Source organism: Triturus cristatus, chromosome 4_2 (genome assembly GCF_964204655.1).
Source record: "Triturus cristatus chromosome 4_2, aTriCri1.1, whole genome shotgun sequence".
NCBI classification, from domain to species: domain Eukaryota; kingdom Metazoa; phylum Chordata; class Amphibia; order Caudata; family Salamandridae; genus Triturus; species Triturus cristatus.
In genome coordinates this window covers 56,545,111-56,562,710 of record NC_140586.1, presented here as the reverse complement: position 1 = coordinate 56,562,710, position 17,600 = coordinate 56,545,111, and the positions used below count along the sequence as shown (strand labels likewise).

General features: G+C 48.5%; 1 protein-coding gene across 2 annotated transcripts in view; it reads left to right on the top strand.

The window, feature by feature from the left end:
* CC2D1A (coiled-coil and C2 domain containing 1A) overlaps positions 1–17,600 on the top strand; it is a 203,486-nt gene that overhangs the window by 10,221 nt on the left and 175,665 nt on the right. The window contains exons 2-6 of one of the 2 annotated variants that reach the window (XM_085600483.1): positions 994–1,147; positions 1,553–1,662; positions 14,473–14,538; positions 15,978–16,115; positions 16,579–16,909. In XM_085600483.1, coding sequence (XP_085456609.1) covers positions 994–1,147; positions 1,553–1,662; positions 14,473–14,538; positions 15,978–16,115; positions 16,579–16,909 — 799 coding nt within the window. The remainder of the gene's footprint in view (positions 1–993; positions 1,148–1,552; positions 1,663–14,472; positions 14,539–15,977; positions 16,116–16,578; positions 16,910–17,600) is intronic. The other variant, XM_085600484.1, reaches the window with a different exon arrangement.

The window sequence follows — 17,600 nt, the reverse complement described above, 5'->3', positions numbered from 1 at the left end:
CCAGGCAGATCTCGGCAGGGGAGACTGCGCCGCTGTGGAGCTACAGTCTAGTGTGTCGGGGGAACCATGCCAGCAGGACCGCTGTAGGCTATGACATTTAAGCATACCCTGTGTAGGGGACAGCGGTTACTGCACCCACGTGGACGCCTCATCAATATGGCGGCCTTGGTTGTCGTCCCCTGTAAGGCGCTGAAGGTGCGATTCCCCGTTACGCTGAGGAGTGAGCATAGGTGAGGCGACACTCAGGAGATTCTGCTGGGGGGAAGCCGATCACACTGCGACCGGTAGCCCAGACTCAGTCCTAGGCCCAGGGAGGACGCAAGCAACCGCAGCCCCAGGATTAGGCCTCAGCTTGGGCCACGACATCAGCAGCACTAATGTCGCCCACCAGTGTCCGTTTCAGTGGGGAAAGCGATCAAAAGATGCAGCCTGTAGTAGGGACCTCAGAATGACTCCGGGGGGCCTTGATGTCCCTTGGAAGTGAGAATAAATTACGGATAATTATCTCTGGTAGGCAGAGCCTCATATGTGAGAGGCCATCTTGTGGCCGGGCACTCTAGCGCCCCCTCATTCTTGGATACAGTTAAAGGAGTACAGTGAAAAGTAAAGGGATTGCTTATAGGCGAGGGGGTTGCCGGTAAGATTGAAGTGACAGAACAGCTAGAGGGCAGAGACAGACAGACTGGTAATGGTGACAAATGAGAGCCAGAATCTGAGACAGAAGTGGTTACAGTTGAGGACATGGTGTCTAGTGATGGAGTGGGGGAAGTAAGATAACTAGAACAGTGACTGTTAAGGTGGTTGCAACAACTGGTGATATAATGACAGCTGTCCCCTTTGGGATTGTTTGGGGTAATGTTTCTCCTTCTCATAGACTGAGCTCCTCACAGATCTCTCTCTGGGTGGATGTGATCAATGTCTGTTCGCATGTGATCTTTCCTTTTCCTTCTTTTTCATGTTTTGTGTTTTGTTTCCTTCTTTTTTTGGTCACAGATGGGCCTCCTTATAGATTTCTCTCCGGGCGGAATGATGATGGGCAGTACTGCGGATGATGATGATCTAGAGAATGATGCTAACCTAGAGGCAGAGCTACTAGCTCTCACTGGAGGAAAACCACCAGGTGGAAGGGAGAAACCCAAAGGGAAAGGTAGGACTAGCTTGATTTGAATGGATTTTTGTAGAATGCAAACTGTCACCCGAGCAATTCATGGCACTGACTAGAATCAATAATCATTTACCAGTCGATTCAACAGCAGAGTTGTGCTTTGAGTGCGTAAGTGCATTGTGAGTTTTAAAGTGAATTGGTACTAGTCTGTCAGAGCCACCATGTGAGCCTGCAGCTTGCACATGCAGGGATATCTGAACTGAATTAGCATGTTAAGAGTGTGCACAGCAAAGCATATATTTGTCAGTAGAGTTCAGTTTTTACTTGTATGGTCTTGAAATCACATGTATTTCTCCCCTTTCTCTGCACATATCCACGCTTTCTGCACACTGCGTCTTATTTCCCTCACCTGACACAGCATTGAATACTTGTTTTTCTTGTTTCCAGTCCCGCTGCCAATGGAGCACATCGAGAGAATGGCTGCCATGTGCATGAAGGATCTGGATGAGGAAGATGGGGAGGATGATGAGGATCTGGAAAATGACGATGATTTACTGGTAAAATGAGGCATGAGTAGGTCACTAGCACTAATGCATCCGGCAGAGAAGGTGGTCTGGGCTTTGACTGCTTCTTGGGGCTCCTATGAAACAAAAGCCCCAGAAAGTTCTGGCTACCTTTCTGATGGAGAAAGAGGCCCACGTAGATGCTAATTTTTGTCTTAGGGGATGAAGACCTCATTATTTCGTAATGCTTTTGATGAGGGAGGTGTCGGGTGCATGCCCACTACTGGTGTTGTAAGGGAAAGGGGGATTTGGGTCTTCCAGTGTTGTGAGTAGATGGATGCCATGACAAATTCTGTTGCTCTGGCGTCAAAGTCATCCAGTGGCTCCTGCTGCCTGGTCCGATGGATGTCGCAAGGGCTTGTGTTTTTTTGAGCTGAAGCAGGTACTTAGAGCACTCAAAGTTCCATGAGAGTATGGAGTACAAGGTTTTCGTTGTGCTTGCAGAATGGATTGGTTCCCAAGGGGCCCCTAGAGGTCTCTTTAGTGGACTGAGAGTCTGGGGCTTATCCTGTGCTATCTGAAACAATTGTGGCTTTGTGTTGTGTCTCCCGTTTTGTGGTGTGAGGGAGAGGAGGCCCCAGGACCCCTGGCAGTGCTTTGAGAATGTGGGGTCCACAGGAGCTGTTGCTGCTCATTAAGAACATTCTCTTTTTGCCCTCTGTACCTTGACTGCTCTCTGTGGATTCTTGCTTGGAATTCTGCTGATACTCCAGAAGCACGCTTCCAGAAGCACTTTCAGAGAGAAAATATTCCCCATCTTAGGTTTCGGGCTTTGGAATGCTCACCTAGTACTCTAAAGGATCTTGGACTCACCTTCCTATTATGAACCACTAATAAAACAAATCTCATCTCTTTGCATAATACCCATCTTTAATTTTCTCTACTGTGTTGTGGCTGTTTCACACTTGAAGATGATATTTACATAGGTGGTACAGGAGATCTGTACCTTCTCCACTTCTTAAACTAAAGTCTACCGCTCTCCGGAGGAGCAAAGTTCTTCTGCTTTACTTTTTTTCTGCTGCATCAAACAAAATTAAACTCAACAACTAGGAGGAAGAGTAAGGTGAAGTTAAACAGGCCTTTTTAGGTCTCGCGACTTGCGTTGCACTGCGCAGCAGTGCTCGCGCAGGCGACAGTCCTTTTGTCTGGGGTTCAAAAATGGACCCTGGAATCGCACACGCTCATGCGTGTGCGTTTCCTTTCCAGCTCCCCCATTGGCCTTTGCGTGCGTCTTATTCTAAAAGACTGCACGCAATTGGCCCGAGGCGCACGCATAGCTCCTCCCATGGCCTATTGGTGTCTATTACGCGCTTGGTGCGCGTAATAGACACCAATAGGCCGTGGGAGGAGATAGACACAGGGCTGAACGCACGCGCCACTTGTTTTTCTTTACTTTTGGTATAAGCGCGGCACCCACGCTTTACTTTTGATGTTATAAGTAAAGCGCGGGTGCGGCGATTATACCAAAGGTAAAGAAATAGAGAAAACATCTATTTCTTTACTTTTGGTATAATCGCGGCACCTGCGCTTTACTTATAACATTAAAAGTAAAGTGTGGGTGTCGCGATTATACCAAAGGTAAAGAAATAGATTTTTTTTAGAGCCATTATACGTGGGGACGGCGTTATGTGTGAAACTGACCAACCTTTGAAGGTCCACTCGGTCGAAGAGAATCATTGATCAACAAAACGATATCAGAAACGTTGTGGCCCACCAAAAAAAAGGATAAAATGAACACAAAAGAAACAACATAAGGGAAAACTCGAGAAATATCCACATGAATACGAGACGAACAAATGAAGGCTGGCACCTAAAGTTGCACCCACTCAGATAAGACTCAGAGCACGCATCGCGTGACAAAACAATTCGTTCAAACTCCAGATCCAAAAGTATTTTTAAGAAGGCAAACACAGTAAAAAGAAAATCTATCTCCCCATCCATGCCCGTTACAAAATCGTTTAGTAACAGGTCTTGAAGAAGATGGCAACTAAAGGAGATTAAGCCATCGAAACGCGCGTCGACCAGTGTGTATGACACACCCCAGCGTTCAGCACAGTATCAGAGGGTTGAGCAGTTCACCCCTGTTTTGGTTCTTCTGTGCATGCTGATTGGTTCTGGGGTGGGTAGGGTGTATGCTATGTATGAGAGTGATATGCATGAGAAGTGTGTAGAGGTGTAAATGGTGTGGGGACCCTTTTGAATTAACGCCAATAATTGTATGCTGGTGTAAAACAATATCCATTTCTATTTTGCACTAATTTTGCTTTTCAAAAGTCAAAATATATGTAAAACCAGCTATAGATTTTGGTACAACTAAGATAGTTTTGTACATATAAAAATAGGAATAAATGTTTGTATGTTTTCTATGAAAAAAAGAGATGAAAAAAAGAGATGAATTTTACCTGCACGTAAAAATAATGAATGTTAGAAATGGGGGTCTCTAGTTGGCAATGGCTGGCCACTGTCCAAGTAGGGACCCTTCTTCCTAAGTCAGAGTAAGCAGCCTACACCCTTTGACAACCCCTGCTCAACCCTGTGGTAACGTAGCACGAGCAGCTAGGCTTATCTCAGAGGCAGTGTGTGAAACATTTATGACCATACACAGTAATATAATGAGGAACACTACAAATGGACACCACTCAAGTAGTTAGGAAAAATAGGTATTTTTATGTAGACTTAATCACAAGACCAATAACAGTAAAAATCCACGATACGATAAAAATATAATTACTTTAGAAATGCTGCAAGGAAAAATAGTTCAGGATGCACAAAATGATGTCTAGTTCAAGGCAGGGGTCTCTGCGACCCTTTTACTCACAAAGTATCTGGTTCCTGGAGCAAAGCAACAAAAATGTCGCTAAGGCGTTGTAGCGATAAATTTCCTCACGCTAACCAGCGATGCGTTGAATCCTTACCGCAAGGGAGGATGATGCGCTGGGTTGCGGGCAGGACAAAGCGACAAACTTCCTCACGCTAAGCCGGTGATGCGATGAAATCCTTGCCGTGAAGGGAGGATGATGCACCGAGCCTGTTGCGTGTGCGACCTTGCTGCGTTGACATAGATGGCGCTCCGCGAGGAAGCGACGATCCGGATTCGATGCGGGGAAAATGGCGAACGCTCGGCGTCCGCGCTGCGATGATCCTGTTGCGATGATTTCCAGATAGCGGGCGTTTTCAGGCCCGCAGACAGGTGCTGCGACGATCTTCAGATAGCGGGCGTTTTCAGGCCCGCAGACAGGTGCTGCGACGATCTTCGGGGTTAGCGAGCACTCGGCGACAGCGGAGCGGCGATTTTTCTCACGCTCACCAGCTGCAGCGGCTCGCTAACGGAGGTTAGCGACGATTTTCAGCGCTCTCTTCTCAGCAGTAGAACTAGAGGCCCTGGAACACACAGGAGCCTCACCTGCAGATAGTAATCCTCGCTGGGAGGAAACAGGAGGCTGATGGTGGAGTCTGATGTGCCTGAGACTCCAGCAGGAGGCTAGCTCTCTCCTAGCCCTTGGGTGATTGCTGTAGCACAAAAATACAAAGTCCAATCAAAGTTCTTTTCCTCTTCTTGAAGTCCCGTAGTAACAGCTGCAGGCCAGTCCCAGAAACAGCACACAAGCACAAGGACAGTCCTTCTCCTGCATATTCTTGTAGCCACACGGACAGAGGTTCTTCTTGTTATCCAGGAGCAATACCATTTGTAGGGGTTTGTGCACAAATATTTATACCCCCAAAGTCTTTGTTCTTAGGGGTCCCAAGTCTCTGAACCCAACCAGAACCAGTTCTGCCCAGCCCTGGAGCACTTTGTTGATCAGGCTGCATCCTTCCTTTCAGAAAGAGGGGGTCTGCCTCAGACGCACAGTGGGAGGTGGAGCCAGCATTCACCTTGCCAGGCACAGTCCTATTCAAGTGCAGGAGCTACCCCTCCCCTCACACCAAGGCAGGTCGCTCTATTCAACTCAGGTCTGACTCAGCCTGCCCTGTCCCTCCAAAACCAGACAGCCAATACACATCATAGCGCAGCAAACTGGAAGGCTTAGGCAAGAAAGTACCTATACTCTAAAAGTGGTAGTTTCAAACACAGAATATAAAAATAACCTTCACTAAAAGATGTATTTTAATATTCTGAGCTCAGGCATACTAGATTCGTTTTTCTACCATGTTCTGTGGGTCAGTTAGGACTATAGAATGTAGTAGCCCAGACCTCCCATTCTGGCCTATGGAGAACAGGTAGCCTTACAGTAGTGAAAAACGAAATGGGGTGTAATTCACTACTAGGACATGCTACATACATCAGGGCATGTCCTACCTTACACATACAATGCACCCTATCATAAGGGGGGCTTACAGGATGCCAAGGGAAGGTTTAGGGGCTGGGAAGTGGGTGCACTTCACAGCCAAGATGGCAGTTCTGGACTGCACGCAGACACTGCAGTGGCAGGTCTGAGACACACTTTACAAGCTGCTTCTGTGGGTGGCACAATCCCGTGCTGCAGGCCCACCAGCAGCATTCGGTTTACCAGCCCTGGGCACACACAGGCCACGCTACTAGGGACTAACAGGTAAACCAAATAAGCCAATCATGGATGTACCAATTCATATGTCATCTTTTACAAAGGGAGCATTCGCGCTGTGGCACTGAATGGCAGTGGCACAGCGCCCAGAGCATCTATAACCAGCAAAAACAGAGGAGACACAGCGAAAAAATGGAAGGGAGACTCACGCCAATGGTGCCAGGTCTAACACACGTCCCCTCCAGCTGAAATGTGGGAGAACTACCCATCCCCTGGGAGGTTCTCATCACTAAGGCGGAAAAATCTGGACAGACCATCAGCATTGGCGTGTTCTGTACCAGGGCGGTGTTCCACCGTAAAGTCCATACCCTGTAGGGAAATGGACCACCTTAACAACTTGGGATTCTCACCCCTCATCTGCATTAACCACCTGAGGGGCCTGTGGTCAGTCTGAACCCGGAAGTGAGTCCCAAACAGGTATGGTCTCAGCTTCTTCAGCGCCCAGACCACAGCAAATGCCTCTCGCTCGATCGCACTCCACCTCTGTTCCCGTGGAAGTAACCTCCTACATATGAAGGCTACAGTTTGGTCTAGTCCCTCCTCATTCATCTGTGACAGAACAACCCCCACCCCATGCTCTGAAGCGTCTGTCTGGACAATAAATTCCTTAGCAAAGTTGGGAGCCTGGAGTACGGGTGCCGTACACATGGCAGTCTTGAGAGCATCAAAAGCTTCCTGACAGGTGTCAGTCCAGTTCACAATCTTGGGCTGCTTCTTGGAAGTCAGCTCAGTCAAGGGGGCAACAATGCTGCCATACCCCTTGACAAACCTCCTGTAATAACCCGTGAGTCCTAAGAAGGCCCTCACCTGGGTCTGGGTCCTTGGGGGCTCCCAAGCCAGGATGGTCTCAATCTTGGGCTGTAGAGGGGCCACCTGGCCACTCCCTACCTGGTGTCCTAGGTACACCACCGAACCCTGCCCAATCTGGCACTTACTGGCCTTGATTGTGAGGCCTGCTCTGCGCAGCGCCATCAACACTTCCCAGAGGTGGCGTAAGTGGTCCTCCCAGGAGGAACTAAATACGGCAATGTCGTCCAGGTAGGCGGCACTGAAATCCTCCAGCCCAGCCAACACCTGGTTGACCAACCTCTGAAAGGTGGCAGGGGCATTCTTCATCCCAAAGGGCATCACACGGAACTGGTAGTGCCCATCTGGGGTGGAGAATGCGGACCTCTCCTTTGCCCCATCAGTTAAGGCGATCTGCCAGTACCCAGACGTCAGATCAAACGTGCTGAGGTACCGGGCAGCCCCCAACCGATCTATGAGCTCATCAGCTCTGGGGATGGGGTGCGCGTCGGTCCTCGTGACCGAATTGAGACCTCGGTAGTCCACACAGAACCTAAGTTCTGGAGTGTCACCAGGCGCTGCAGCCTTTGGTACCAAGACCACGGGGCTGGACCAAGGGCTGCTAGAGGTCTCAATCACCCCCAGGGCAAACATTTTGGAGACCTCCTCCTTAATGCAGGCCCTTACCCTGTCGGTCACCCTGTAAGCCTTGTGCTTGACAGGAGGACTGTCCCCGGTGTCTACCTCATGGACGCACCAGTCAGTGACACCAGGTACCAGGGAAAATAAATCTGGGAATTGCCCCAACAGCTGGTGGCAATCTCTCTGCTGTTCTGGGGTCAGTGTGGTGGAGAGGACCACACCCTCCACTGACCCATCCTTCTCTCCTGCACACAGGAGGTCAGGAAGAGGCTCACTCTCCTCCTCCATCCCTGCATCTGTGGCAAGAAGCATGCCCACTTCAGACCTCGCAAAGTGGGGCTTTAGGCGATTCACATGCAGGACCCGCAGGGGGTTCCTGGGAGATTTAAAGTCCACCAAATAGGTAACTTGACTTTTTCGCTCCACCACCTCAAATGGACCGGTCCACTTATCTTGGAGCGCACAGGGCTCCACTGGGGCCAGTACCCAAACCTTTTGACCAGGTTGAAACTCGACCAGAGTGGCATTCTGGTCGTGCCAACGTTTCATCTCCTCCTGGCTGGCTTCCAGATTTGCCTCAGCAATGTTTCTGAAACGCCGAGTTTGGTTCCTGAAGGCCAGGATGTAGCTAAACACATCCTGGGGAGGTTTCCTGGTCGATTGCTCCCAGCCTTCCTTGACCAAACTCAGAGGCCCTCTTACCGGATGGCCATAGAGCAGTTCAAAGGGGCCGAACCCTGAGGACTTCTGTGGCACTTCACGGTATGCAAACAACAGGCATGGCAAGAGGACGTCCCACTTACGCCTCAGGGGCTCCTCTAGGCCCATGATCATGCCCTTCAAGGTCCGGTTGAATCTCTCAACCAGACCATTACCCTGGGGGTGGTAAGGAGTGGTGAACTTGTAAGTCACCCCACACTCCTTCCACAGAGACTTCATATACTGGGAGATGAAGTTGGTCCCCCTGTCGCTCACCACCTCTCTGGGGAACCCCACACGGGAGAAGATCCCCATCAGTGCACGTCCCACCACGGGGGCTGTCACTGTCCTGAGCAGGATGGCTTCAGGGTACCGGGTGGCATGGTCCACCAAGACCAGGATGTACCTGTTGCCTATGGCTGTCTTGGGGTCCAGAGGCCCCACAATGTCAATGCCCACTCGCTCGAATGGGGTGCTAACAACTGGGAAGGGTTGGAGTGGGGCTTTGATCTTCCCCCCCACTCTTCCCACTTGCCTGGCAAGTCTCACAGGTCCTACAATACGTATCTGAACTCTTGCGCATCTGGGGCCAATAAAAGTGGGTGACCAGCCTTTCAAAGGTCTTGGTCTGCCCCAGATGTCCTGCCAATGGAATGTCATGAGCCAACCCCAGTAGGAAGGATCTGAAGCACTCGGGTACCACCAGCACACGGGCTGACCCCGGCTCAGCAACCTTAGGCTCGCTATACAGGAGACTGTTCTCCCAATAAATCAGATGTGAACCGGACATATCACCTGCTGCCTGGGCTGCAGCCTGTTGCCGCATACCCTCAAGAGAGGGGCAAGTTCTCTGCTGTTCACAAAACTTCTCCCTGGTGGGCCCCCCTTCCTGCTGCCACTGGGTCAGCTCAGGCAGGTCCCCCAGGTCGGTACTCTGCTCCCCGGTAGGCTCCAGGGCATCCCCCTCAGGGTCTGCTCCCTCCTGGGCCGTGGGAACCAAGGGGGCCGGTTTCCCGCGCCCCCTGCCCCCTCCCTCTAAGGCAGGGACCTGGGCCATATTCTCAGGCTCCAGGTCTTTCTCAACACTCTCTTTGGCTGCCATGGACCGAGTGGTAGCACATGCCCACTCAGGCAGTCCCAACATTTGCAAGTGCGCTCTCCTCTCCACTGTAGCCCACGGTGAGTTCTCTAAATCATTGCCCAACAGACAGTCCACAGGCATGGCGGGCCTCACAGCCACCTGAAGAGTTCCTGAGACCTCCCCCCCACTCAAAGGGAACCTGAGCCACCTCACATTGGCTCTCTGTGTTGTCTGCCGACACTACTGGGTAGAATGCATGGGGCACAACCTGCTCTTTGGACACCAACCGGGAGCTGACAGCAGTTACACTGGCTCCTGTGTCCCTCAGAGCCTCCACTCTATGGCCATTGATGGTTACCCACTGCCTGTATTTTTTAGTGTTATCAGGCAGTGCAGGCTTAGGAACCATTTCAAAGTCTCCTAGTGAGACAAGGGTCAACTCTACGGGGTCCCACCCACCTGGGGCACCCATCTCCTCCTCCCCCAGGGCTACACTAACAAGCTGGCGGGGCGATGCACGGGGTGGTGCAGCAGTATCCTTTTGGGGACACTGGGGGTCAAAGTATCTGTGGCCCACCTGGCCACACTTAAAACAAGTAGGGGGCCTCCTTGGAACAGGATTACCTGTTGGAGGCACTGGCTTCTTATCTGGGGGAGGCTGGGATACCACTGCCTGGTTCCCTTGGGAATTATCTTGGGGCCCTCGGTGGAACTCCCTTGGTTTACTCCTGTCCCCCCACCTCTCTGCTGGGGACCCTGCCCACCTTTGGCGAAGTCTCCCACTGGACCCTTGCGAACCCGGGTGCTCACCCAGCGGTCCGCCTCCTCAGCAAGCTTCCTAGGGTTAGTCAGCTTGCAATCTATCAGATGCTGGCGTAGCTCAGGAAAACAGTTACTAGAAAAATGCTCCCATGCAATCAAGTCATACAGTTGCTCAAAAGTTTCTACTTTGCTGCCTTTTACCCAGCGCTCCATTGCTCTGCCAAAAAAAGACACATATTCAACCCACGTGGTACCCTCTATCTTCTTGCAGGTTCTAAATCTCTGCCTGTACATTTCAGGGGTTAAACCATAGCGGGTAATCAAAGCTTCCTTCATGTGGGCGTAAATCATCCTACTTTCTGGGGGTAGGTCCAACAAGGTATCCCTCCCCTCACTCACAAACCGTCCCCACAACCCCGCTCCCCAATCCTTCTCAGGGACCCGGTGGGACACCATGGCTAATTCATAAGCGGCAAACCATTGCCCAATATCCTCACTTTTATGAAAATCCTTAATAACCTCTTTAGGTATATACACTCTACTCTCAGTATGCACTACTGGTATGCTGCCACCAGAGGGGGAGATCTCAATACTCTTGGCCTTAATCTCCAACTCCCTCAAAACTCTCTCATGTTCAAATTTCATCTTCATTATCTCAACTTCCAACTTCTTATTCTCTAGGTCTCTCTGACCATCCAATTTAAGCTTAGCCATCTCCATATTATGCCGCCTATCTCTCTCCCTGTCCTCCATCTCTTCTGGAGTCAGGCCCCTTGAGGACACACTAGTGCCCGGGCTGGAAACTGCTTTATCCCCTACCAAATCTACAATTTCTTCCTGCTGCTCCCCTGCATTCTCTCCCCCCTCCACAGGCCCTTCCTCATTCCTAGGGGCATCCCTGGCTTCCAACCAGGCCTTCAGCGCCTTGTAATACTCTTCCCTCTTAGTGAGACCTGTGATAGGGACCGTGAAGCGTTTGCAAAAATATTTGAGCTGCTTGGCATTGTAGGTGTCTAATTTCTCTTCTTCCCAGGAGAGATCCTCAGAGGCATTGGATCTGGGCTTGCCCATTGTGGCAATAACTGGTAATAATGATCAAAAATAGAATAAAAAAATCTCAACAGCGTACGTGGTTATGTTATGGTCTGCACTCACTAGTAGTGTACACTATAATTACTGTATGCAATCATAAATGCAAGTCCAGATCCTCACCGCTGACCCCCAATGTTAGAAATGGGGGTCTCTAGTTGGCCATGGCTGGCCACTGTTCAAGTAGGGACCCTTCTTCCTAAGTCAGAGTAAGCAGCCTACACCCTTTGACAACCCCTGCTCAACCCTGTGGTAACGTAGCACGAGCAGCTAGGCTTATCTCAGAGGCAGTGTGTGAAGCATTTATGACCATACACAGTAATATCATGAGGAACACTACAAATGGACACCACTCAAGTAGTTAGGAAAAATAGGTATTTTTATGTAGACTTAATCACAAGACCAATAACAGTAAAAATCCACGATACGATAAAAATATAATTACTTTAGAAATGCTGCAAGGAAAAATAGTTCAGGATGCACAACATGATGTCTAGTTCAAGGCAGGGGTCTCTGCGACCCTTTTACTCACAAAGTATCTGGTTCCTGGAGCAAAGCAACAAAAATGTCGCTAAGGCGTTGTAGCGATAAATTTCCTCACGCTAACCAGCGATGCGTTGAATCCTTACCGCAAGGGAGGATGATGCGCTGGGTTGCGGGCAGGACAAAGCGACAAACTTCCTCACGCTAAGCCGGTGATACGATGAAATCCTTGCCGCGAAGGGCGGATGATGCACCGAGCCTGCTGCGTGTGCGACCTTGCTGCGTTGACAAAGATGGCGCTCCGCGAGGAAGCGACGATCCGGATTCGATGCGGGGAAAATGGCGAACGCTCGGCGTACGCGCTGCGATGATCCTGTTGCGATGATTTCCAGATAGCGGGCGTTTTCAGGCCCGCAGACAGGTGCTGCGACGATCTTCGGATAGCGGGCGTTTTCAGGCCCGCAGACAGGTGCTGCGACGATCTTCGGGGTTAGCGAGTGCTCGGCGACAGCGGAGCGGCGATTTTTCTCACGCTCACCAGCTGCAGCGGCTCGCTAACGGAGGTTAGCGACGATTTTCAGCGCTCTCTTCTCAGCAGTAGAACTAGAGGCCCTGGAACACACAGGAGCCTCACCTGCAGATAGTAATCCTCGCTGGGAGGAAACAGGAGGCTGATGGTGGAGTCTGATGTGCCTGAGACTCCAGCAGGAGGCTAGCTCTCTCCTAGCCCTTGGGTGATTGCTGTAGCACAAAAATACAAAGTCCAATCAAATTTCTTTTCCTCTTCTTGAAGTCCCGTAGTAACAGCTGCAGGCCAGTCCCAGAAACAGCACACAAGCACAAGGACAGTCCTTCTCCTGCAGATTCTTGTAGCCACACGGACAGAGGTTCTTCTTGTTATCCAGGAGCAATACCATTTGTAGGGGTTTGTGCACAAATATTTATACCCCCAAAGTCTTTGTTCTTAGGGGTCCCAAGTCTCTGAACCCAGCCAGAACCAGTTCTGCCCAGCCCTGGAGCACTTTGTTGATCAGGCTGCATCCTTCCTTTCAGAAAGAGGGGGTCTGCCTCAGACGCACAGTGGGAGGTGGAGCCAGCATTCACCTTGCCAGGCACAGTCCTATTCAAGTGCAGGAGCTACCCCTCCCCTCACACCAAGGCAGGTCGCTCTATTCAACTCAGGTCTGACTCAGCCTGCCCTGTCCCTCCAAAACCAGACAGCCAATACACATCATAGCGGAGCAAACTGGAAGGCTTAGGCAAGAAAGTACCTATACTCTAAAAGTGGTAGTTTCAAACACAGAATATAAAAATAACCTTCACTAAAAGATGTATTTTAATATTCTGAGCTCAGGCATACTAGATTCGTTTTTCTACCATGTTCTGTGGGTCAGTTAGGACTATAGAATGTAGTAGCCCAGACCTCCCATTCTGGCCTATGGAGAACAGGTAGCCTTACAGTAGTGAAAAACGAAATGGGGTGTAATTCACTACTAGGACATGCTACATACACCAGGGCATGTCCTACCTTACACATACAATGCGCCCTATCATAAGGGGGGCTTACAGGATGCCAAGGGAAGGTTTAGGGGCTGGGAAGTGGGTGCACTTCACAGCCAAGATGGCAGTTCTGGACTGCACGCAGACACTGCAGTGGCAGGTCTGAGACACACTTTACAAGCTGCTTCTGTGGGTGGCACAATCCCGTGCTGCAGGCCCACCAGCAGCATTCGGTTTACCAGCCCTGGGCACACACAGGCCACGCTACTAGGGACTAACAGGTAAACCAAATAAGCCAATCATGGATGTACCAATTCATATGTCATCTTTTACAAAGGGAGCATTCGCGCTGTGGCACTGAATGGCAGTGGCACAGCGCCCAGAGCATCTATAACCAGCAAAAACAGAGGAGACACAGCGAAAAAATGGAAGGGAGACTCACGCCAATGGTGCCAGGTCTAACAATGAACAAAAGAAATTAAATAAAAAAAGACAAAAAAACAATACATTTTATAGGCTGTTGTGTTTTCTCTATGTGAAACCCACGTACATTAAAGCAATATAGGTCTAGAGGGATACTGTATACTTTAGTTTGTTGTCTTCTTTCCCCCTGTTCCCTGACCTTAAATAATTTTCGTAGGGGGTTGCCTGTTTTCACTCTAGGAGCTATGATCATGCCTAGACACAGGGCTGAATGCACGCGCCACTTGTTTTTCTTTACTTTTGGTATAAGCGCGGCACCCACGCTTTACTTTTGATGTTATAAGTAAAGCGCGGGTGCGGCGATTATACCAAAGGTAAAGAAATAGAAAAAACATCTATTTCTTTACTTTTGGTATAATCGCGGCACCTGCGCTTTACTTATAACATTAAAAGTAAAGTGTGGGTGTTGCGATTATACCAAAGGTAAAGAAATAGATTTTTTTTTCTATTTCTTTACTTTTGGTATAATCTCGGCACCCGCGCTTTACTTTTAATGTTATAAGTAAAGCGCGGGTGCCGCAATTATACGAAAGGTAAAGCATTTGCAATACAATAAGTCTCGCATTACTGAAAGTTTGAGCTATTGGCTTTGCAACTAATTATGCAACACCAATAACTCAAACTTTTAGTAATGCGAGACCTATTGCATTGCAAATGCGTGTTTTGGATAGGATTGACTGGGATAGTTGGCTGATCAGGACTCTCTTTTTCTTTTAGGCTGAACTAGATGATGTACTTGGTGAAGATGATGCACCCGTGCCCTCTAAGCCTACTGCTTCTCAGGTAATGTCCCAATTTTAGATTTCCTGAATCTTGGGTGAATGTCAGGCTCCAGTGTGATGTCTTAAAACTTGTGAACACAGTCTGTACGTGCCATCTTATTACCACAAATCACAAGACGAAGGAAAAGAGTCAGACGATACTCTCTTGAAAACCCTTTGCCGGGAATAATTTTGAGTGCTCTGATAAGCTGTGTTTTTCTGGGGTGCTTCCAGTTAGCTGGAATGTGTTTGGATAGAGAGGTAACACTAATCACTAACATCTGGTCTGATCTGCAGGTTACAAGTTAAAATCTGGCAAGGCCATTTCGGCCTTGGTAGCATAAATGTGGGTAATGGTAAAACCTGTTAATTAAGTGCTTAGAAATGGCTGAAGTGCTGTATGAACTACATTATAAAACTACGTTTATTTCAATTTCACTGTTGTGCTACACGATTCCCCCTGCCTTTTGTTAAGATTCCTGACATTACTTCAAATGTTAGGTCTAGAACTCGATTGACGTTTGTTTGATATTCATGCAACGGTTCAGTCTCCACCTGTATCCTGCATTGTAGTGCAAATAAGTCCCTTAGAAAGCCCTCTCCCCTCATTCATATCAGTTGCTTCCAATGTAATAGTCTGTAACACCTCTTTAGGAATTTGAAAACGATTTCCCCATAAACCTTATTCAAGCTTTTAATTGGATAAAGATTTATGTGGATCTCTAGAGAACATACACAGGTTTTATCCCTTGCCATTTTTTCTCTCTGCAGAGTCTAGATACATACTTTCTTTCCCTTACGCCTGGTGGCCTAGAACTCCGTAAAAGTGAAACAAGACAGACAAAAAAGTCTCCAAAATACATAGCTTTGTCAAACATAGCTATCCATTTCCCCCAGCTACAGAAACACATTTCTTGTGGCACTTGAAAATGCTATACGTTCCAAAAGTGGTATTAATCTATGAACTTCTGTGACTTTGAGTGTCTGACTCAGACAACAGGCTGCCTCGTGGCCCTGACCATAGCATAGAGCGGTGCTCAGTAGGCTGTTTCTGCTTCAGAACTACAAACAATTTCACAGCAGCTTAGTAGTTCTCCATAGTGCTTTTCTTTATCCCCCCATGTTCCCCCAGTCATCTCAGATTTCCAAAACCATTATCTCATCTCGCTCTCAGTCTTCTTTTCCAGGCCCTGTAGTTTTAATCTGGATGAGCCTTGCTCTAAGATTTGGATGGCGACTAGACAGTTATGTTGTAATGTTTTGGTGGAAATTTACTCATTATGAAAATGTTTATGGTTTCAATTTCTATGTAAATTTTCCTTCCACTTGAATGGAGTGTGCGCTTTGAGGGACATTGTTTACTCGGGCTCTTTTAACATGCATACTCATAAGAGGAGCATATTTTTATACTTTTTTAAATGATGTCTTACAAACTTAATCAGCGACTCTCTCATTTCCAAGCTGAGCTCGGCCCCAGCAGCCTCTGGCAGCCTTGAATCCACAGTCATGGAAAGGCTTGATATGTATAAAACCGCCATCACCAATGCTAAGCAGGCTGGGGAAAGTTCAAAAGTTCGTCGGTATGAGAGGGGCCTAAAGGTAAGAATCCTTAATTGTGCGATCATCTATGCTCAATATTCCGCCTATTTACAAAATCTGTGAACTAATTCGGATACTTCCAAACTATTGTTTTATATGACATGTTTTCCTCATAGTTTTGCAGCAAAGAAATATTTATTATGAAAGTATAGGGTAATTGTAAGCCAGTCTGAGATTGTCATAAAAAAACTTAAAATGGAAAAACTTGTGTTTATCTACATCCACTAGGTGCCGGGGACTACCAGCACACATTTCCACATTCTGTTATAAAAGTTGCCTTGAACTTAGTTTGTCGGTTTCCCCATTAAGATAAACTAATTGGACTAATAGTCTTCTTTCAAAGTCATATGCATCATTTGACTCCACATATCATGATGGAAAAACATAACTATTGAGCTGAAAGTAATGTATTTGGGTCACCACTTTGGTAGGAGCTTGATTAGATTGTCCCTTTCTGTCTCAGACTCTTGAGAGTATGCTGGCCTCAGTACGGAAGGGGAAGTCTATTAACGAGGAAGAGCTTCCACCCCCTGTCGCACTGGGAACGAGTAGGGGTGCTGAGGAGACCCCAGAAGCATTGCAAGGAACCCTGTTGGAGCCAGCAAGAAATGCTGCTCCCAGCCAGCAAGTGAACTCTCACAGCAGTCTTCCAGCTGAGCCACCACTGCCCATCAGACTTCCGCCAGCGGTGTTACCAAAGGCAAAATTACCCCCTCCTGTGCCTGCAAAACCAGTTGTGCCTCCTGTGGAGATAACGACCCCAGCAGCTCCCAGACTGTCCTCCACTAGCTCAGGTAAGTGGAATGCCATCTTTGGCTAGAGACACACAGCAGTCTTTCTACCTCCAAACTCTCAGGTGTCCTCTGGCCTGAAACGCCTATGAGATAAGAAGCAGGAGCTGCAATTCCCCACCTCCCCAATGTTTCTGGTATCTGCTTGGCGACTGAATTGTTAGTGAAAGTAGTAGAATTGCAGTTTGGGCTAGGGGGGAAGTGGCGGGGCTCGCAGGAAGAAGGGAAAGATCACCATAATACAAAAAGGATTGCAGCTATGCTAGCTATGGCTCCAGCAGGATAGCAGGACAAATGGGGTAGGGGCAGAATTGGGGAAGGTGCCAATATTGTCTGTAAAAAAGTAGCAAGCCTGGCGACCATAAAAATTATGTTGCATAAAACATATCAAGGGAAAAAGTCCTTCTTTGTAATGGACTATCCATTTCTTGCCTCAGGCCCCAAGCTGTCACTTGTTAAGACTCAAGGCAGTCTCCTCCTATTGCTGTAGAATTAGTGTAATATGATAATTTCTGAAACGAACCTCAGGAACTCCCTAACCCCTCAAACTAGGTCCTTAGGTAATCTCTTTTCCTTCTCACTAACGCTCTGAGCTGATCCAATTCCATCCTTGTCTCAAACCAGATCAAAATGAGAATCTGTGCCAGTTGGCCATTAGCTTTGCTCTGTGTGATCTATGAATGTTCACACGCCC